The sequence below is a fragment of the Necator americanus genome, chromosome III, assembly GCF_031761385.1.
Source record: "Necator americanus strain Aroian chromosome III, whole genome shotgun sequence".
Classification (NCBI taxonomy): domain Eukaryota; kingdom Metazoa; phylum Nematoda; class Chromadorea; order Rhabditida; family Ancylostomatidae; genus Necator; species Necator americanus.
Genome location: NC_087373.1, coordinates 38,034,730 through 38,057,926, shown reverse-complemented (window position 1 = coordinate 38,057,926; position 23,197 = coordinate 38,034,730). Strand labels below are relative to the sequence as shown.

General features: G+C 39.8%; 1 protein-coding gene across 1 annotated transcript; it reads left to right on the top strand.

Moving 5' to 3' along the window:
- Positions 1 to 8,247: 8,247 nt before the first annotated feature.
- Positions 8,248 to 9,039, top strand: RB195_012244 (uncharacterized protein; the record flags this gene model as incomplete). The annotated part of the gene is made up of 4 exons (XM_064194016.1): positions 8,248 to 8,344; positions 8,483 to 8,569; positions 8,640 to 8,660; positions 8,732 to 9,039. The coding sequence occupies 4 exons, from the start codon at positions 8,248 to 8,250 to the stop codon at positions 9,037 to 9,039; spliced, it is 513 nt and encodes a 170-aa protein (XP_064051599.1).
- Positions 9,040 to 23,197: the final 14,158 nt, after the last annotated feature.

The window sequence follows — 23,197 nt, the reverse complement described above, 5'->3', positions numbered from 1 at the left end:
TTTGTCTCCATAATCTACGACCCCGTATACAGATACTTCACCTGAAATCCGCACCACCTTAGATTCGTGGTATGCTGTCTCCAACAACGAGAACGGTTTCTGTGTTCCAAGGACGTCTTTGCGCCTGTTGTGTTCCACGGCCGTTTTCGCGCTCTGACTGCACATCAGCAGAGGCTACTACACTATTATCATAGTTCGATTCTGTCGCGTAAGAGAATAATGCGCTTCACCCCCAACTACATTTTATCTCGGCCAATTAGTAATCAGAGTGAAATCACGAAGAATTTTACGACGAGTAATGAGTAACAACGTAATGAACCACAATCTTTCTGCTATATGAACGTTTTTTCGCGTGCCGAAGTAAAAGACAAAGAGGGCAACGCAACTACCTTAGAACCCAATTTCCTCTTCTGTGTTTGTTTAGTGTATTCTTCTCGTGTTTTTAGAGCAAACTCCGTATTATTTCTTTTGCGTTACCGATGAATGTGAATATCGGACGCATGATATTTCTACTTCTTTGAGGGTTCGAATGAGGGTTTTTTAACCTATTACTATTACGTTTCCTAAAACAACCATGTAATTAGAGGTGTTATTGGTTTTAGAAACATGCCACTTTTCTTTTGGATCTCGTCCCACAAGTCGAGATTTCCTCTCGGATTAGCTTCAGTCTTTGATTAGTATCATTAGTATTCTCCTCATCAGCATATCGGTCTTCCTTTTACTTTAGGTCATCGGTCAAGCCATGGAAAGACGGCGATCATCAAGAAATTCAGAATCTTCTCGAATAGTGAGTGTTTCCGACACTTTCGTTCCTGGATTTATTTTGTTACAAGGGAAGAAATTTCACGAAGATAGTGGAAAGTTTCTTGAGTAGCCAAGAGATTTTCCAATGGTCTCAAAAGAGAAGACTTAGCCGCTTATTTATGTGCAGTTTCCAACTGGTTTCGGCCATATCTCCTGTATGGTTCCATCGAAAAGGTTTGATGACGTTGACGATCGCTTGGGCGGACATGCCTGTGGGAAAAATGTAGTTGGAGGGGGAGGAGGAAAATGGGAGGGGCCACTTATAGGCGCCCTTATTTCTCGACGTTTTCACTTACTTTTTTCTCAGTAACTTTAGTTTACATGTTATATATCCTCTAAGACTAATGCTTAGGCCTTAGGGCCCTGATTGACTTAATTATTTTCTTCGAAAAATAAATCCGCCACTGAATGGCTCCCCCAACTTCATTTTACCCCATTCCTGTCTTATTTACTTCTACTTTTTATTATTCATTATTCCATTATTATTGGAGTTATTTCAGGCTTGAATTAATCGCGTCAATGTTGGATCGAAACTCAAACCATAAGGAAGGATGTCTTAACGAGGACTGATTGAGGAGTGCAGTTGATCGCTGCATTTATCAGAAAAATCTACAGTAGGGGAAAAACGATAGAAGCTCGGTGCAGTAGTGTAAGCGGCTGCGCTCGCAGCGGCGCGATGGAGATAGCGGTTGGAATCGGGATCGGACCATCATGAGCTGCAGCAGTGAACGGTGGTACCACGGATACTCACTCGATCGTAACTGCTATGCTCGACCGCACCGCTGCAGGCGCGGCCACTTACGCAACTGCACTGAGCTTCATGTCGCTTTGATTTCACTGCCTCAGGATTTACATTTTTCGTGGACGAGAACTGTATTTGATGTATTCGTGCGAAACAATCATTAGGGTTGATTCTTGTCACTACTGTTATTGAGTATTATCATGTTGTCATTAGTTTATTCTAAACTGTTTTCAGAACCGAATTACTTTGGATAGCAAGAGGATTTCTGTTCGTAGGAGACTTTAAAAACCTAGAGACCCATGAAAATATTTCTTTTTCTTTTTTTCTCGTTTTGTGGTGGGACGGTAAAGAGCTTAGATCGACAGTGAGCTATGAATATTCCAGGAAAAATTAAAGTAATTCTTAGTAACAACTAGAGGCGAAGACCCGAGGTGATGAAGGTTTTTTTTCGGCGAGTTGCTCGTGGTTTTGACATATATTAGAGAAATCAATTGATTGTGAGATCTATCTCCCCCTATGTTCCATCATTAAGCTCGGAATTTTGAAAAGCAAACAATAACTCACTAATAAAATGTTTACTGAGGTTCATAGCTTTCTAAACATACATATGTCATGCCCTTGTCTTGTTGCTCAGTGCTCTCCTGCTCTTTTCGATCTCGCACCCTCTGATCTGGTTCCGCAGATTGTTTATAATTAGCTCGTGCTGAATGAACTTTCTCGCGCTCTGAGTGCAGTTCAGTACACGTTATTACAATAGTAGTACAGTTTTTTTCGCGTCAAAATGCTCCACACCCCTCCCTGCCTCCCCCACCTACAATTTACCCGTGGCTGGAGCAAACAAAGTCCATGGAAGAATTTGACGACCGCTTAGTTGACAGTGGGGGGTGCGACCTTGCCTTAACTGAGAAAATCTTAAAATCGCGAAGTTGGCGAATGAGAACAGCCTTCATAATAATCTGACGACCTTCTTTAGGCTCATCAACTTTCTAATACAAATCGAAAAGGTACGAATAAAAGTTGATGCATGCATGCTTGCGGATCGATTGGATTGCTATAAAAGCCATTTTTGGTTCTTTTTTTCCCTTTGAGAGTGCTACGTGATATGATGTAGCTATTCACATCCAGTGAGCCTGTTTAGAAGCTGTGGTAAAGTTAAAGCAGTGGTGATTCCAACTCTGTCTTCCTTTTTCTTAGTAGCTTTTCTTTGCTTGCTCAACATGTCATGTGACCTCTAAGTCTAACGCAAAGGTTTCAGGCCACTGATTCAGTTAATTACTCCTAGTAATGACCTTTCGATTTATAAACTATCGCCTTCTCTAAGTAAACAACAAGTGTTGCGGTTCGAACACCGGCCGGACGTACTACACCGTTCGAAGTGGTAGAATGAATAAAACAAGAGGTAGTGTCAGGACCTTTTCTGTTCAACTTCGCTATCGATGACATCATGCGAAGAACAGTCGATCAGCGTCCTGCCGACATCGTCTTAGCACCATTAGGGTGCCCCTTGACTGATCTCGAGTACGTCGACGATGTTGATATATTCACAGAAAGCAGCGCAAAACTTTAACATGTTGTCAATCGAAGCATGCTGTAGCATATGGATTACGTCTACACCCTGATAAGTGCGAACAGATGAACGTGGATCTCTTTGAGACTACGAATGAGAATCAGGGTGAGCAAACAACGGATCGAACTCTTTGATGAGTTGTGTTTCCTGAGCTGCATGCTGAAGAACAACGGCAGGTACAAGAAGCGTATTCAGCAAAGACCAACTAAGGCCACTTCTGCATTCACTCCTTAACGAAATGCTTGAGGTCGACCCCCATCACCAACGAAGCCAAGCTGCGCGTCTTCCTATTCGGAATTTGGCCCATTATGATGTAGGGATCAGAAACTTGAGCAGCACCGTCTGGAGTGATGGTGAGCCTTGATTGCAGGGAAAGGTAGCTGCTTAGACGGCTCCTAGTTCATTTAGGGCTAAAGAGTGCCATAATGAAAAACTTTGCGCGAAAAGTCGATGTGGTGCAACCGCGGATGACACGTGGAAGTTATCAACATCTTGCACCGTAATCGAAAGTGGCCACAGAGAACCTTCTCCGTTTCTCACATACATATAATGACATACATGTAATGCAGATTTAAGCAAATCGTTCAACGAGTTTTGAGGAGTTTGTCGAATTCAAGCTGGAAGAGGCCACCTTGCTTCGAAAACGGAAACTGTGGACTGAGGCAATGAAAGAGGACTTGAGGGCACTCGGTGTGGATAGGCAGTTCAGGCAAATAAGATTTCGCTGGATAAGGAATAGCGACGAATGGATTGATTCCGTGCAAGCTCTCGCAGAAGATCGAAAAGGTTGGGCAGAGCTATGCTGAAGGACGGCTCACCTCGGCGAATATGCGGGTAGTCGCGTCAGGCGATGGCAGCAGCGCGCCGATTAAAAGCATCACCCAACGAATCTGAGGAGGAACGGATTTCAGGTGGGGTATTCTTATGCGGGTTCGTAGATTATGGAGAGAAAAGTGACTGCGTCCATTTCTTGCTAACTGCTGTTAAAAAACGGCCCGGAAGATGCGGGGGGTGCACAAGGCTAGCGCGCTCCAATCGAACTCGTTCTAGAAAGTAGAGCTCCGAATCCCTCGAAGCCGTTTCTTCCTGGCCGTTTTTTTTTTCGAATACTCCACCTGAAATCCGTACCACCTCAGATTCGTGGGGTGATGCCTTTAAGTCAAGTCAAGCAACTCACATCAGAAGCAGCTTAATATAGTTACTTTTCGAAAAAAAAATTATCACTGTTCATCCTCATTAAACCGCTAAATTGACATTGCACTTTGTTTTGCTCGATTTCCTTTATTTTCTCCTTTACGATCACTTCTCCATCTTCTTTTGGTCTATTTTTTTTCGGTATGCTTGACCTTGAACAGAACGATTTCATGTTCAAGACCAGAGGACAGCCAAAGTATATAGAGGTTTTAAATTTTTTAATTTTTAGTTTGTTGCATTCCTTTCATCACGTCTTCTTCAAAACTTTTTTCTCTCCACCCTGTCGTTTCCATCGTTTTATCACCTTTTTGTCATTCACACACCAATTTCTGCCTCACACACCTGACTTTTGTTCCGTAATACACATATTTAAAGCTAATTGGTCCAGAAAAGACCCGTTCATAAGGATTAAGGACCTAAAACATAGAATCCTGAGAAAACAACAAGGATCCGAAGCATAAGAGTAACAGATGCCGCTATCATTCATCGTAGATCGGGAAGCAATCAATCAAATCTTTAGAATTTGAATGATACACTCAATATGTGTAAGATGTTACAGAGATCGCGCTCAATTTCTCAATGCCTCCTCTCTTGCAATTGCGGATAATTTGCTTGTACTCTGATTAATTTTAAAACTGGTACAAATATGAAGTCTCCAAGTACTTTCAAAAACATGCTGAGGTGCTTCCGCTACGTTAGGAACCCTAACGAGATTAGTAGCTGTTCAGTTTTCTCTTAGCTCTTCTATTTTTTTAGAATGTTGTATGAGTTCTCGTTTACCTTAGGAAACCTTCCTAAAACCTGCTACGAGTAATTTGTAGTATTTCTACTATAATTACAATACTACTACAAATAAATGTTGTTCAAAAAATCTTTATTTTTCAACGAGCTGCTTTATGTTCTAGTTGTGGTCTTGCATTCGTCTAACGGCCTCCTACAGCGAGTCCGACGATTCCATCAACAAGCTCTTCAAAACCATGATAATTTGATAACGTCGAACTAAACAAAAAACTAACATTGAAAAGTGGTTAAAGTTTTATCACCGACCCGCCCCAATTCCTGAAATTTTGAGTAACATTAAAATATTTAGTCAACAAAATCAAGCAAAATTAATGTCAAACTGTTTCGTTTCCTAACAACTCACCCATAGCATAGGTGTTTAGTTTATGTTTTTTTTCATACCAACGCTGTTCCTTGCTTCCTTGGAATCCACAACTGTTTCGCTTCCTAAGAACTCACACTTATGGAAGGAAGTGCTTTGATAGTAAGTGTATCTCAAAAATCCATTACTTTGCCCTGGAGCCCCTCTCCTTTAACAAACCCTTTCAGTCAGTAATAGTAGCAAATGCTTGTACACACAAGCAGCACCTGTTTCAAAATTGTCGGTAGTCCAGGTTTTGTTGAGCGAGAACACATCAACAACAAGGAGAAGTGAAATCAGCAGAATGACTTGCATATTGCTTACCAACTTTGAAAATATGTCATTCACAAGGGCTTTAGTAGTTCCGATCACTCCTCCTCTCCATTGATCAAACTTGATTCAATGTGTTCCATTTTCAAATGTAAAAATTCGACATTTGCATTTAGTAGATTGCGCTAATGGATTGTTCCATCATACAGCACCTTCAGAAAAACTAGATGGACTTAACACATTGATTTATGCGCCAAACCATTGCTACTGTTGAATAGCTGGAAAATCACACCTTCTTTATGTTTCTGATTTTTTTTCAAGCAGGCCGAAAAAACACGAGTGCGAGTGAAAATGAAACTATCCTGTTTTGACTAGATAGGTGGAAACCACTCACCCATCTCTGCGAATAGAAGAGATTTTTCAAGGAATTTCTTACTAATCGGTGTAGTGCTATATTTTTTCCACTTTTTTCGTTTTCTAGGAATTTCTTCTTGCTTATCTAGCTGGGTAAAACTGGCATCCAACGCCTAAGGAGGTGCGGATAATGCATCGCAGATATACGTTGTACCTAATGGTATTCATCGAAGATACAACGGTCTCTGTTCGCCACCAATACACCTAACCTGTCATATTGATTTTATGCAGAGAATAGATAGAAATGAAGCGATGAAACGCTGTTGAAAGAAGTTTAAAGGGACATACAAAGTTTTATTGTATAAAACGTACAAACAAATATTGAAATATTTGGCATGCACTCTATATAAACAAATCTATGTAATATTTTGAAAAGGTAAAATATAGAAAGGAGTTTAAAGAATGTACACAAAGCAAAGTCACATGAAGTTGCTGTGCATAAGTTGCTGCAGTTGAAACTTGAACACAAACTCATTGAATGGCACCGTGACAAACGATTTCGATACTTATGCACTGCGAGTTTATGTAGAAGAGTTAGGACGTGAAATGTGTGAAATTATGAGATGTGTGAAAATATATGCATTTTATTATTTCTGCTTGAGCATCTTTTTGAGATAATCTTTAATTGCGTGAAATTACATTGGATAGAAAGATCTACTTTTTCTCTTTTATTTTCAATAATACGCGCTTATGTTAGTTTTACTACATAAAACTATACTACAACTTTACCATATCTGTACATCAGAATTTTCTGCGCAAATTCGTTTTCTCTCCCCTCCCTTCTAAATTAGCAGTATCCACCGCTTCGTCGCGACGCAGCGTTGATTAGAGGGCAATAGAGAGGCGGGGTGTAGGTGATCTCAGGCGGTCGTGGAAGATGTAGAGCTGGTGGAGCGGCAGCAGTAATTATGCGGAGGCGCGCGGCGCTAAAGATAACTACAGGAGCTGTCAGCGGGTTTTCACGAGTACCTCTTGACCCTCACCCAGATGGTGATCTTCATTTCCTGAACTCTTTTAGGTTTGGTAACCATGCAGCGTTAGATGATTGAACAACAAACTTTTGCGAGTGCAGCGCAATTAATGGACACTTAAAGTTATGTACTGACATTCCATTGATTCCATCCTGCATTTTCACCTTTCGCCTTTAGAATAGAAATACGAAAGTGAAGAGTTAAGCAGTTTGACAAGTTTAGTTTTTATAAAAGTTAAAGTTTATAACTGAGGCTATGTATTCAAGTCTGATTGCTACCGCTCTTGTTGGCCCTGCTTTCACTAATCGCAATAAGAAGAGTATGCATTAGGAAAATACGAGCTATATATATATATATACTACCAGCCTGATGGAGTATTTTCGTGACACACAGACAAACACACATACACACACACGGACTAAGCGCGATATATATATATATATATATATATATATACGTATACATATGTAAATATACATATATGTGATATATAGTACTTGCTTGTACGTTTTATACAATAAAACTTTGTACGGTTCTTTAAACTTCTTTCAACAGCGTTTCATCGCTTTATTTCTATCTGTTCTCTGCATAATATCAAGTCAATCAATCATTGACAAGTTAGGTGTATTAGTGGCGAACAGAGACCTTTTTATCTTCGAAATATAGGTACAATGTATATCTGCGATGCATTATTCTCACCTCCTTAGACGTTGGATGCCAGTTTTGTCCAGCTAGATAAGCAAAAATAAATTTCTAGAAAGCGAAAAAAGTGGAAAAAAAATATAGCAATACACCGATTGAAAATTCCTTGAAAAATCTCTTGTATTCGCAGAGATGAGTGAGTGGTTTCCACCTATCTAGTCAAAACAGGATGGTTTCATTTTCACTCGCTCTCGTGTTTTTTCGGTTATTCAACAGTAGCAGTGTTTTGGCGCATGAATCATGGTGTTAAGTCCATCTATTTTTGCTGAAGGTGCTGTATGATGGAACAATCCATTAGCGCAATCTACTAAGTGCAAATGTCGAATTTCTACATTTGAAAATGGAAACATTGGATCATGTTTGATCAATGGAGAGGTGGAGCTGGATGATCGGAGCTATTAAAGCCCATGTGAATGATATATTTTCAAAGTTGGTAAGCAGTATGAAAGTCATTCTGCTGCTTTCACTTCTCCTTGTTGTTGATGTGTTCTCGCTCAACAAAACCTCTACTACCGACAATTTTGACACCGGTGCTGCAGGTGAGTACAAGCATTTGCCACTATTACTGACTGAAAGGATTTGTTAAAGGTGAGGGGCTCCAGGGCAAACTAATGGATTTTTGAGATACACTTACTACCAAAGCACTTCCTTCCATACTAAAAAGAGTGAGTTCATAGGAAACGAAACAGTTGCGGATTCCAAGGAAGCAAGAGAGAGCGTCATTATGAAAAAACATAAGCTTCTCGTATTCCCATATGGCACGCGTGAGGAACTTTGACATTGATTTTGCTTGATTCTGTTGATTAAATAATTTAATGTTACTCAAAATTTCAGAAATTGGAATGGGCATCGGTTGTAAGACTTTAACCACTTTTCAATGTTTGTTTTTTGTTTAGTTACGTTATCAAATTATCATGGTTTTGAAGCGCTTGTTGATGGAATCGTCGGACTCGCTACTGCAATCAGCGGACTCGGTGGTGGAATGGGCGGATCCTGTTGTGGAATGGGCCGACCCGGTGGTGGAATGGGCGGACCCGGTGGTGGAATGGGCGGACCCGGTGGTGGAATGGGCGGACCCGGTGGTGGAATGGGCGGATCCGGTGGTGGAATGGGCGGACTCGGTGGTGGAATGGGCCCACCCGGTGGTGGAATGGGCGGACTCGGTGGTGGAATGGGCGGACTCGGTGGTGGAATGGGCGGACTCGGTGGTGGAATGGGCGGACTCGCTGGTTAGAGAAATGCAAGATCACAACCAGAACATAAAGGAGCTTGGTGAAAAATAAAGATTTTCTGAACAACATTTATTTGTAGTAATAGTAGAAATACTACAAGAACTATACTACACAACAAACTATGAACAAGTACTGTAAAAAGACGTGATGAAAGGATTGCAACTAATTAAAAATTAAAAAATTTAAAACCTCTATATACTTTGGCTGTCCTCTGGTCTTGAACATGAAATCGTTTTGTTCGAGGTCAAGCAAAAGTCAGCAAAAAATAAACCAAAAAAAGATGGAGAAGTGATCGTAAAGGAGAAAATAAAGGAATTCGAGCAAAACACAGTGCAATGTCAATTTAACGGTGTAATTAGGATGAACAGTGATAAATGTTCCCGAAATTATATTGAGTATTGAAATTAGTTATTAAAAATTAAAATTAAAAAGTATTAAAATTAGTGTTAAAATTATAATTATATTAAGCTGCTTCTGATGTGATGGGAGTAATTAACTGAATCAGGAGCATTGCTAAGGTTTGATTTGACACAAAAGATTTGATTTTTTTTTTCAATACGATCCACATTGTTCATAAAAGTGTCAGTCTTCAAACGGTGAACGGAATCTGGATTGCTTACTCAGGTGAAATCAAATGAAGGTATCCAGTTAAAAAAAAAATCGAAATTTCGTGCTTCAAAACTGTAAAGCAAAACACACCGAAGGCTATGGATATGATGGAAGGACATTCATGCACAACTAAGTAGGTCAAACTTTCATTGTGGCTCCTGTGCTGCCTAGGCAGAACAAACTCAGACACAATCCAGAAGCTCCGACATTGAGCGCGATGAATGTCGGTCTTTGAGAGTTCACTAGTTTGGGGACTGAAGGTGCTTGCCGGTTCAACAAGGAATTGAGGTGATCCCTCCAAATTGAAATGCTTGCTTCACCGACAACCACAGCGTTGACAGTGTTGAGGAATGGAGAACATCTTTTCATCTTACCGTAATACTTTTTCAGTGAAGCATAGGGTTTCTGCTGGTTCTTATACTCCCATGCCTTCTCAAACTCCTTCACTCAATTGATCCTTCAATTAATAATAATACAAAATTCTGATGGACGGATATAGCAAACTAAGCGGGTATTATTGGAAATAAAAAATTAGATCGTTCTATCCAATGTAACTTCACATTTCACTTCAGCATCTTTTTGAGATAATCTTCACAAGTGAAGATAATCTCAAAAAGATGCTGGAGGGGAAAGGATAACATCTCATAATTTCACACATTTCACGTCCTAACTCTTCTACATAAACTCGCAGTGCATTAGTATCGAAATCATTTCTCACGATACCACTCAACGAGTTCGTGTTCAACTTTCAACTGCAGCAACTATATGCACAGCAACTTTATGTGATTTTACTTTGTATACATTCTTTGAACTCCTTTCTATATTTTACCCTTTCGAAATTTTAATACAGTAGTATCATAGTTCGATTCTGTCGCGTAAGAGAATTATGCGCACCACCCCCAACTACATTTTATCCCGGTTAATTAGTAATCAGAGTGAAATCACGAAGAATTTTACGACGAGTAATGAGTAACAACGTAATGAACCACAATCTTTCTGCTATATGAACGTTTTTTCGCGTGCCGAAGTAAAAAACAAAGAGTGCAATGCAACTACCTTAGAACCCAATTTCTTCTTCTGTGTTTGTTTAGTGCATTCTTCTCGTGTTTTTAGAGCAAACTCCGTATTATTTCTTTTGCGTTACCGATGAATGTGAATATCGGACGCTTGATATTTCTACTTCTTTGAGTATTTCACTTAGCTTTGAGGGTTCGAATGAGGGTTTTTTAACCTATTACTATTACGTTACCTAAAACAACCATGTAATTAGAGGTGTTAGTGGCTTTAGAAACATGCCACTTTTCTTTTGGATCTCGTCCCACAAGTCGAGATTTCCTCTCGGATTAGCTTCAGTCTTTGATTAGTATCATTAGTATTCTCCTCATCAGCATATCTGTCTTCCTTTTACTTTAGGTCATCGGTCAAGCTATGGAAAGACGGCGATCATCAAGAAATTCAGGATCTTCTCAAATAGTGAGCGTTTAAGACACTTTCGTTCTTGGATTTATTTTGTTACAAGGGAAGAAATTTCACGAAGATAGTGGAAAGTTTCTTGAGTAGCCAAGAAATTTTCCAGTAGTCTCAAAAGAGAAGACTTTGCCGCTTATTTATGTGCAGTTTCCAACTGATTTCGGCCATATCTCCTGTATGGTTCCATCGAAAAGGTTTGATGACGTTGACGATCACTTGGACGGACATGCCTGTGGGAAAAATGTAGTTGGAAAGGGAGAAGGGAAGGGGGAGGGGCCACTCATAGGCGCCTTTTTTTCTCGACGTTTTAATTTACTTTTTTTTCTCAGTAACTTTAGTTTACATGTTATATATCCTCTGAGACTAATGCTTAGGCCCAAGGGCCCTGATTGACTCAATTATTTTCTTCGAAAAATAAAGCCGCCACTGAATGGCTCCCCCAACTTCATTTTACCCCATTCCTGTCTTATTTACTTCTACTTTTTATTATTCATTATTCCATTATTATTGGGGTTATTTCAGGCTTGAATTAATCGCTTCAATATTGGATCGAAATCCAAACCATAAGGAGTTATTTCCTAACGAGGACTGATTGAGGAGTGCAGTTGATCGCTGCATTTATCAGAAAAATCTACAGTAGGGGAAAAACGATAGAAGCTCGGTGCAGTAGCGTAAGCGGCTGCGCTCGCAGCGGCGCGATGGAGATAGCGGTTGGAATCGAGATCGGACCATCATGAGCTGCAGCAGTGAACGGTGGTACCACGGATACTCACTCGATCGTAACTGCTATGCTCGACCGCACCGCTGCAGGCGCGGCCACTTACCCAACTGCACTGAGCTTCATGTCGCTTTGATTTCACTGCCTCAGGATTTACATTTTTCGTGGACGAGAACTGTATTTGATGTATTCGTGCGAAACAATCATTAGGGTTGATTCTTGTCACTACTGTTATTGAGTATTATCATGTTGTCATTAGTTTATTCTAAACTGTTTTCAGAACCGAATTACTTTGGATAGCAAGAGGATTTCTGTTCGTAGGAGACTGTAAAAACATAGAGACCCATGAAAACATTTTATTTTCCTTTTTTGTCGTTTTGAGGTGGGACGGTAAAGAGCTTAGATCGACAGTGAGCTATGAATATTCCAGGAAAAATTAAAGTAATTCTTAGCAACAACTAGAGGCGAAGACCCGAGGTGATGAAGGTTTTTTTTTCGGCGAGTTGCTCTTGGTTTTGACATATATTAGAGAAATCAATTGATTGTGAGATCTATCTCCCCCTATGTTCGATCATTAAGCTCGGAATTTTGAAAAGCAAACAATAACTCACTAATAAAATGTTTACTGAGGTTCATAGCTTTCTAAACATACATATGCCATTCCCTTGCCTTGTTGTTCAGTGCTCTCCTGCTTTTCGATCTCGCACCCTCTGATCTGGTTCCGCAGATTGTTTATAATTACTGCATTAAGTAAACATAGGCGTGCAATATTATGACCAATTTTCCTTGCGACACGTTCCACTCCCAGCTGTGCATGGTAGTTGTAGCGACGAGCGAGAAAACTTATCAAATCTCCCCTTTATAAGAAATTTTGGGATGGAGTAGTTTGTAGTAGTTAGCTACCCTAAAGGCAGCGTATCACGAAACTTACGATGACTGCGATCTCTCCACGAATAGCGTTCTGGATGTAGTTCGTTGGTAGTGAGTGTGACGACGCTCATTTTCGCTAGTCATCCGGAGAATAGCGATATTATGTGTTCCGATCTCTCCAACGATGCAGATTATTACGTGATAAGCAACTCCGTCGCCGTCTAACGTCCAGCATTCAATAGGTATAACTCAAATGAGCAGCAGAAACTGTCCACACGCAAAATTGCGGACACGCCGCGGGGAGCCCTCGTTTCTGCGCCCATGATAAGTTGTATCTTTCGGGAGAAGGAATCACAGAAGGTTGTTTCATAGCGCTTTTCCTGTATTACTAGCAGGGAGTTGAACGTGCCCCCGCCGCTCATCTACTCGTTGAGAGTTCCGAACATCTCTATTTCCGTGATACGCTATCTTTAAGTCCTCACAGCTTTTCAACCCCTTCTACAAAATCAGTGGAATTTTTGGTGAGTCGTCGTCGTTGTGCATCGTTAGGGATACGGAATCACACTCCTATTTCTGGATTGTTTTGAGGATTTGGGAAGACCATTCATAGTCGTAAAAAAAACATCCAAAGCTCTATTTATTGATGGAGAAATTCCATTCTCATAGTTTTGGTGGTACGTTGTCTTTAAATGACTTTCTTTTTCTTTATTCACACATTTCCTTCTCATATAATACTAGGGATGGAACCGAACGTAATTATCCGACCGAATCCTGTAACCGGTCAACAAAGGAAATCCTAAGACTACTGTTGGGTCTCATGTAGTTAGTACAAGTAGTAGTGTAAGTCTTACCTCAGAATCGGAGGATTTCCTGCCTCAGATAGATACCCGTGATAGGGAGCGGCTAGCGCACTCAAAATAGCAGCCTTAAAGGCATCATTCCACGAATTTGAGGTGGTGCAGATTTCAAGTGGAGTATTCGTATACGGGGTGGAAGACTACGGAGAGGGGAGTGACCCCGTCCATTTCTTCCTAATTGCTGTAAAAAACTGCCCGGAAGATACGGCTTCAGACGTTTTGGCGCACTATTTTGCACAGGGAGTTCAACTGGAGCGCGCCAGCCTTGTGCGGCGCCGCATCTTCCGGGCCGTTTTTTATGGCAATTAGGAAGAAATGGATGGAATCACCCCCTCTCCGTAGTCTTCCATCCCGTATACGAATACTCCACCTGAAATCCGTACCACCTCAGATTCGTGGTGTGATGCATTTAAATAGGGAGCGAAATCCCGCGTAATATAGAGGTACCAGCCTGAGCGTCCGGCCGAAGCCGGTCTTCAGACGTTTTTTGCTGTTCGCCTTCACCACTCAATAAAAAATAAGAGTAGCGACATTTTTTTTGTGAAATTAGAATTGTTTTTTTTTATCAACGCTTTCTTCAATTTTTTACCCTAAAATTTAAGCATAGGTGAATGATTTTACGGTTTTTCCCTAAACGCTCGCTCTATATTTGGAGAACAATCAAACCTGTTTTTACGTTTTTGTTCCCCTTAAACCTCTACAATTTGGAAACATTATTCGAAGTATGAGTTTCCATCGTTCTCAACTATTAGCAGAGAACGGTGCGCTAACATGAAATAAAATGAATATCACTATCGTAAGGACAAAAATAACGTTCTATGTACGTCGCGTAAACAGTTGGCTACTATGTATTGTATTTAAGCCGTTCGCACGCGTGTTTCCTCCTTTTGAAAAAAGGATGTTAGCAGTGTTAGGGAGATGTGCTGGGAAATAGATATGTGAAGGAACCATAGAAACCCATTCTACTGCGTTGGGTTCCAGCGCACCAATCCGGCGCAGTGGAAACCGTCTCTCCTCACTGTATAACTTTCTGGCACTGGCGCACCATTCCGACCTCCAGGCAACCCGTCCCAACCCATTTTACAGTTATCTGGCTCCGGGGCACGAATTCGACGCCGTAGGACCTGTCTCACCCAACTTTACTTGAGGCTCCAGCGCGCCAAACGGACGCCAAGGTATCCGTCTCCCTCTCTTTTTGGAATTCCTTGACTGAGACACACACATATGCAGACGCACACACGTGACAGAATACGATCATCATTATACAGCATGATAGTTTGCAAATTTGGGAGTATACATTCATACAAAAGTTTATTTACCCTCACTAACATATGAGAGGAACTATCTTGCCCTATCAATGTCAGGTGCACCTCACCGGTTCAGATTTTTGCATCATTGTGGAGTATTTTTGCATTTTAAACAAACAAACAAAAACACACACACACCGGGACCCAGCGCGTTATTATATAGAAGAAACAAGAATTTCTCCGGCTTTGAATTGGTAGAATCTTTTATTTTTTCTCAGCGTTTTTTTTTTGCAATCGTTGTTCTACGTCTCCAAAAACCTTTAGGTCTGGAAAGGCTGGAGAAGCTCAGCGGCCTAGCGAGCCCCTTCAGGGCAGCATAGGTAGCTAATACGAAATTACCTGACACTGTCACATTTTCTCTTGTGTGCTCAACTGCTCATATCATGTTACTAAACGGCCTCTAAAGTGACTTGTCACGTTTAACTTGCACTTTTGATTGCTTTCTATCTCTGAATGTAATACTTCTTTTGCTACTTTTTTTTCTAAATTTAGTTATGTTTTTTTCACTTTTCTTGATGTTTTTTTCTGAACTTTGGTACTGTTATGCATGCTATGCTGTGCAGTATTGAGAATTCTACTATATTTTTCCATCGCCCGGTATTTTAAGTTTTCTTTTTTAAAAGTATTTCTGTCTCCGAATGTTATATTTTTTGGCTTTTTTTTTCTGAATTTGAGTTCTGTTAGGCACCCTTTGCTACGCAATATTGAGAATTCCACCATATTTTTCTATCCGTTGTTCTGAGATCTTAAGTTTCTTTTTTCTTAAAAGTTACTACTGGATACATATGCATATAAAACAGGTACATTTTATATCTATTTTATTTATTTTATTAAGTCGTTTCCTAGCGATTATTTCAGCGAAGTTAAATTGGGTGGATGAAGACCCAATCCACGATTCGTAGGAAATCTCTACGTGCCCTGTCAAAACCTTTACGTACGCGAAACAGCGATTCCATATTCTGTAAACAATCAACAGTCGACTAATGGACTTTCGTCATGTCACAATGCTCCGCCTATAGCTAAATATAAATATTGACGCTGTAGAGAAGAGCTTAATGGACGTATTCACATCGAGAAGATAGACTTTCTCGTTATATTTATAAGCAATATAATCTTTTTTTTTGGAAAAAAATCTTTTTTTTAAAGTTCTGCTGGCTCGAATACTTTTATACTCCGAAACTATAAATAAAACATATTTTTTTAGGTCCACAGTGTTGAGGAACATCATATGGATAAGGAATTATATGTCTAGAAACGATAAACCGTATATTGTTTGAAGTTCGTTATCGTTCTGGTTTGCAGCGGACGCGTCGCGGTTGCTTGTGAACAAGCTGCGGCCGCCAAGCTGTTGTTGCCTCGAATTCAGTTGCTTTGATGAAGTTTAGTCCACTCCGTATACTTTCTTGACAACGATTTCAAGGTGAGCGTCATAGCGTCAAAGGTTTTTTTTGTAATTTTTCTTGTATTTTCACGGATAGCACTTCTAGCTCCTTATATAGATACATACACACTTTACGACCTATGCTTCTCTTCAATGTGCCTAACCCAGAGCTATTTTTATTTCGGGGCTATTCGTAGGCGATTGCTGGCTATTTTTGGGCGAACTGACTTATTCCTGATAAGGAGTGTCGATACTCGTTGTAAATTTGGAAATTTTCTAGCATTACAGTGGAGTGGTTAAAGTATTACAATAATAATAATTATTATTATTATCATTATTACTATTATTTATTACCACGAGTTCCACTCCCGGTTTCTTTTTCAAATGAAATTTTGTTTTCAATTATTGCATTTTGTGGGGAACTTTTTGTATTAAATAAACCGCTAAATTTGTCTTAAAGAGAAAACACATCCAACTTTTAGATGGGTGAAATCCGTCATTTTTCTCTGACCTCTTCATGGGATGAGCTATTTCAAACCACAAAAAAAGTAATTGGGTTTTGGGTGCAACTAAATGACGAGTATGGGAGAATGACGAGCAGTGACGTGAATTCACACGGATTTTCCAATATTCTGCATTTCATTGTTAGAGGAAAAAACAAATATATTTATTTTCATTCTAACATTGTTGCACACGACTGAACACTGGAAATTTGAGGGTTTAAGTTATGGAGCTGAACACCTACCCCGAGCAATGATGTATTGGGTCATCCCATGAATATGTAATGGATGCCTTCAGTTGTTGTTTTGAAAATGACGGCATTAAAAACTGCAGGAAAGATAGAGAAGAGTTCTAAGTGATTAAGAAAATTATTTTTTAGTTTTCTTGAAATCTATTTCTTGAGAACCATGTAGGAAAATTGCAATTATTTCAAAAGAACAATTTTTTTGAATCTCAAACTGTCATTTTAATTACTAATTTTTCTCTTAGCATTTCCATGACGGGTTACGGATAATTGGTGACCAGAATTCCGAATAATCTCTGAAATCCAGCGCTTTGAACCTCGAAGCTTATTGGACCAATTTTTGCTCTCCAACAATTTACAGCAGTAATCAGGAGAAAAATACAAATAATGTATATTTAAATGATATCATTTAAGAAATATGAAGAGGCATTGTTTCGAAGCAATAATTTTGTGAGAACAGAGACATATAGCGCGACATTTTTTTCGCGGCATGAACTGAATTATTAATAGGTTTTGCTATACAAAAGTCAAGTAGTCGATTTTCTCTTCTGCTGGTAGCTATGAGGCCCAACAATAAACGTAGGACTTTCTTTGTTGGGCGGATAAGGCGTTTGATCAGATTAATCACGTTCGATTTCACCTTTTCAGGCTCTAAAGAAAGCGATATTACGAAAACGTTAGCCACGAATAAAGGATAGTAACAACCTCGTGTTTGGCTCAATTAAAGAAATCAGTTACTGAAAAGTCAAGTAATCCACGTGCTACCGGTCCTATAGTGATAGATGGATAAGTAGATCAATCATCGGGTGGAATCAAGAGAGATCTACGTTCGTGATTGGATCATCGTTGGTGCCACAGAAGGTAGATCACACACCTCAAGTTCACAGGTCCCGGGGAAATTTTCCAGCAATTTTTCCAGCGACCGAGAAAAGCTTCAACGAGTTTTACTAATTGCAGCGTCTGCGAATCGCGAGTCTTGTTGTTACCTACAAATCCAGAGTGGCCTGGCATACCGATTACAATTCAGTCGCTTAGATATGCGCTTCGCAAAAATACGAGCTGTATACATATGCTATGTCGACAAAACTGACCAGAATGAAATATCCATTGTTTATTGTTTGTTGTTTGTTGCAGACATTGGTTTATTTTAATGCTGAATGTAGCGATTGTTTGCTTTATAAACTTTGAAATCGATGATTCTGTTTTTCGATTCGCATGGAAAATTGAAAGAGCTGGGCTGTTCCGGTCTGCAGTTTGTAATTGCTGAGGTTTCGGAGTACGTTTTAGAGCTATACAATGACTTGCGGGGGCTAGCCGATGTGTCAAGTCAGTGTTTTTATCCTCAAAGACATCTCTGGTACTAACTTATCGACTCCGGAGGGATGAAAAGCTTGGTTTGCGTTAGGCCGGTTTCGAACCATCGACCATGCGTCTACAGCGGACCTCCAACCGATTACGCTACACCCGCCGCCGAAGTGAAACGCTTTGGCGCATCCCAAGTGGATTGACACGCCAGTGGCTTTTTTATGTTGCGGTCGCATGGCTTATTAGATCTTGGTTGCTATATGTCGAAGAAGCAAGTGCAAATGTAGCTCTCGGGCGCTGGCCCATCTCTAGAAGCTTAGGTTTGGCTGTGGGCACCTTCTACTTCCACCAGACAAGTATCCATCCATATCCCCACTTTAGTAGTGCTGCTATTGAATTTATAAATTCTTCAATATATACTATATAATTTTATTCAATATTTACATATTTAGTATAATAATTTATAACGCAATTGTTCCTATATATAAATAAATAAATAAATATGTATATTCGCCTTTATATTAAACCTCCGATGCCTTTAATTCATTTGTTTTTCTCTTTAGTCTTTCGCTGTTTGTCTTCGTTTCACTTTCGCTTTTAGGTCGCTAGCAGATTGATTTTTTTTTTAAATTTTTTACTTTACGTTGAATCATAGCATCCGCTTTCTACTTTATTAGCAGGGATCGAACAAGTACTATATTCCCTTGAGCCGTACGCCTAATTTTTGGTCTGACACTGTCAATATTTGCCTGCCTCTTCTTTATCAAGCCTATAACATTAGCGCATCTTCCCATCTCTACACTCCAGTTCAGCGGTGTGACCCAGTATATACCCGCTTGCCAAACTGCCGGTGCTGTACCTGTCTTTTATGAAGAGGACATTTTACTAGTCAAAATGCATGGATGCCACTAATATCGCTATAGCCTGCCTACACTTTGACACTCCTCACGTCTTAGTACCTAGCTTCCGAAGTTTTGGGTGCGTTTGAGTACTAAATCATCCTCGTGCCGGAATCGTACATGAGACTAATTCTATTCTTTTTGCTGCTTTTTTACTCTGTATCTTCTGTATTTATTTATATTCATCCTTCCCACATCCTCTTGACACTCCATTGAGCGGAATAAATAAATAAACAAAAAAAAATAGATATACTCGTTCAGAAAACAAGTGGAATCAAGAATCGCATAGCAACTTATTAACTAGTCCCTTACCAAGTTATACTAAATACAATTCATTACGCCACAGCATAGTTTTCTATCGTCCCGCTTTTGCTAGAGTTGTTTTCTTGACAAAAAAGTTCTTCAATCCAGCTGTTCTTATTTCACACCGTCTGAGATATTATAACTCACTCAATCGGCGGGCCGGTATCATAGCCTGACGCAGTTGCCGGCACCTTCGCCGAAGCGTGTCGTCCTTTGGACACAGCTCTCGCCTAACATTCAACTTTTTCGATCGGCCGCAAGAGCGTGCATTGAATCCATCCATTCGTCACTGTTTCGTGTTCTGCAAGAGTTGAGTTCTCGCGTGTACTATCGGCACCTAGTGACCAGAGTACCTCAGCGCGACAATGTCCGACAGTTTGAAACGTAGAGTTGTTACCAGCGGTTCCATGCTCCCTCTAGGTTTGGGACCTATTTAGGTTAGGCTTTGGCGATATGCTGGACAACAGCACCTTTTTTGCAATATATGGCTAACTTCTGCCTTATAACTGTGCAAGTGATGTGCTCCTGTGCCCAGAACGTATGCTGAAATTCCTCAGATTGTATTCAGTGTAAGCAGAACCACCACGAACAAGTGGCAATCAAACTCATCTGAGTCAGTCGGACCCATCTCGGAGCTATACAGGTCCAAAACCATATGGAAGAATCTTTTCTAGTCGATAATGTGAATTGATTATAGCTGAAATGTGGCGTTGGTTTTTCTTTTGCGGCGACCAGATGTGAGACTCATTTGACAGGTGCGCAAAACTGCTTGTGATTCTGCTAAACACTTTTTTGGTCAATTCCAGTAACGAATGACACCCGTCACAACTAGGATTGGATTAAACAGCTGACTTTAGTCGCGTCTAGTGTCTAAAGACAGATTTATAGAAACTCGGCTTCTTATTTAGTAAGTCTACATACTTCCGAAATCGATAAATCGCTAATGCGATAACTAACCCTTTGCATTCCAGTCTGGTCTGGCACATGGAACACCCGTCAGCAACTCCAGCACTTTTTCGTTACAAACGCTATCCCACTCCTAGGTCACATATTTTATAAAGCAGAAAATACAGTTATTGCAATGCTATTTATTTATTTGTTCTAAACACCATTACTAGCTTATTTTAGTTTATAAAATAGTAAAAATAATAAATTGTCTATATTTTGAAGTTATTCGAAGTATGATATTTTTGGAAGCTAGTCTTTCTCCATCGCAGCCCATTTCAATTGTAGTTTTGCGCAAGATCACTTGTGCTCTACATGAAGTTCAAGATAGGCTCCGCAGAAAAGGAAGTTCGAGAGTTGATTAATTCTAAACAAATAAGGTTATCCACAAGTGATAACGGTGGGGAGTTTGTGGTCATTCCACACCAGCTGCAATAACAGAAAGCAAAATACTTCACTATATCATTTATTCTCCGTTAGTGAGTTCATGAAGAAATCGCGTTTTTTAAACGAGCAATGGGTTAAGGTAGCAAAATCCACTGAGTCTCCTCCTTCTTTCATTGCTCGCCTTAAGATTGACCTGTCCAGTGCTCTATCTTCTTATCAAGACACACAAACACCAGTCCAGCAGCGATCTGGCTTCCACTGACCCTGCTACATTCAAGGTAAGACCTATAATTAGTAGAGTAGGACGTCCTACGGATAGGATAGGGTAGTTCCTAAACACAATATTTGCGCAAGTATTGAGAGGTATGCTCCTACACCACCTACGCGCAGCACACCTGACAAGAGAATGTGTCATGGAGTCGTTCGACGTCGAAGCACTGTATACGAATGTATCTAAAGACTGCAATACAGGCTATGTTCGAACAACCGAAAGAAAACATAAGAACCATCAATTTACATGGATTGTGAATCTCTCAATTGATGGTTCTCCTCGACTGCACTATCTTTAGATGGTTTGGAAATTACTTTGCACAACTTAGAGGTTTAGTTATGGGGCAGAGGTTGGCTCCTGCCTTAGCTATGTTATTTATGGCCAAAATTGAAGCATCTGTTCTGGAACTACGTCCATTGTTTTACTCTCGGTAAATTGACGATTGTTTTGCCATTTGCGCCACCCAAGCGGAGATGAACAAATGTTTTGACTTGTTGAACCGACAGTCCGAACGCATAAATTTTACTAGGGAGAAACCACAGGGCAACTGACTTCCTTTTTTGAACATCCAGATTGTGTCTCAAACGGTATGTACAAAACGAAATAGTATCGTAAGCCTAGTAATAAAAACATCTTGGTTAATTTTCTTTCTGCTCATCCATCTCATATGAAGAAAGCTGTGGTTAGAAACGGCAACAACTGTTTGTAGTGGACCTGAAGAGAGAAAGGAATCGTTAACTTTGGCTCACGAAATTGATGTTTCTAGTGGTTATACATTAGAAACAATAAATAAATATAAATATAAATACGAACGTCTGAAACGGGACGATACCGACGTGAACGAGCACGACAATTGGAGAACCCCACCACAGATAAGATACCTCTCTGCCTTCCTCATATCTCCGATGAAATGAGCACTGCCATTAAACGGTGTCTGAGGAGAGCAGACTTGGATAGCTCCGTTTCGGTCGTTGAAATACCACCGAACAATTTGAAACGTCAGCTAGTTCGGAATCGTTCGTACTATACCATCTGTACAACACCGAACTGTATTATTTGTCCCACAAGTAGACCAGGAGACTACCGGAGATTTTTAGTGTCGCACGTAGGGCGACAACAGAGGCAAAGGGTTGAAATGTGGAAATGCTGGAATGAAAACGTTTGAACTTCCATCATCGTATCATGTCATGGATGAATTCCGGAAAATATGAGATGAGGAATAGGCGGAACAGCAATCCTTTTACGGATTATTTTGTATCCACCGGTATTTTGGTCAAAACAAACTGTTTTCTCAACATCAACCTTTTTTTATACGATACTTTACACTAAACTCACTTTTTTTGTATTTTATGTAATATGCATTTCCCTTCTTATTTATTTTTCTTTCATGACCTCACTAGAATCAAGGTTACTGACAGCTGTTTCGTTGAAGTTCATTCATGGATTTTCTTGCAGATTTAAGCAATCCGTGAGCAGTTGTTAGTTTTCTGCGTCTTCATTTGAAGTAATTAATTTCTCGTGATTACAACATTTGATAAATAGTTTGTTACCGTTCCCGTGACTAACGTTTTATCAATTCTCGCATTTATCTTTTTTTTGTTTATGGATTTATTTATCCTTACCTCCTCACTCTCCTTTGTTTTTCGAACCATGTATTTCTATCTTTTTTTATTTTCATTTTCTTTTGTTCCCCATGTGTTTTTAAAATTGTCACAGAGAGTCACAGAAGTCGTATTACGTTAGTAAATGTCGTTTTTTAAGGATCCTTAAGGATCGTTGAATTTTTCGACCCAGAATGTGTTTTTCTTTTTGAATTTTTAAGCTTGTGTTCTGGTTTTTCAAGTAATAATTACTAATAATAATTCCTACTAATACTAATACAATAAATAATACTAGTAATACTAATAATTTTTGCTAATAATTCAATGTAAAGAACAAATTCCCAAATTTTGCAGTGTAAAGCACAGAGTGAGGGTAGATATTAATTATGTGCAGGTAATGAGTTTATAGTTGGCGAAAATAATCAATAACGCCTGAGAAAATGCGGCATCTCCGCGACATGTTGTTTGAACTTGTTTTATGCATGCATTTGT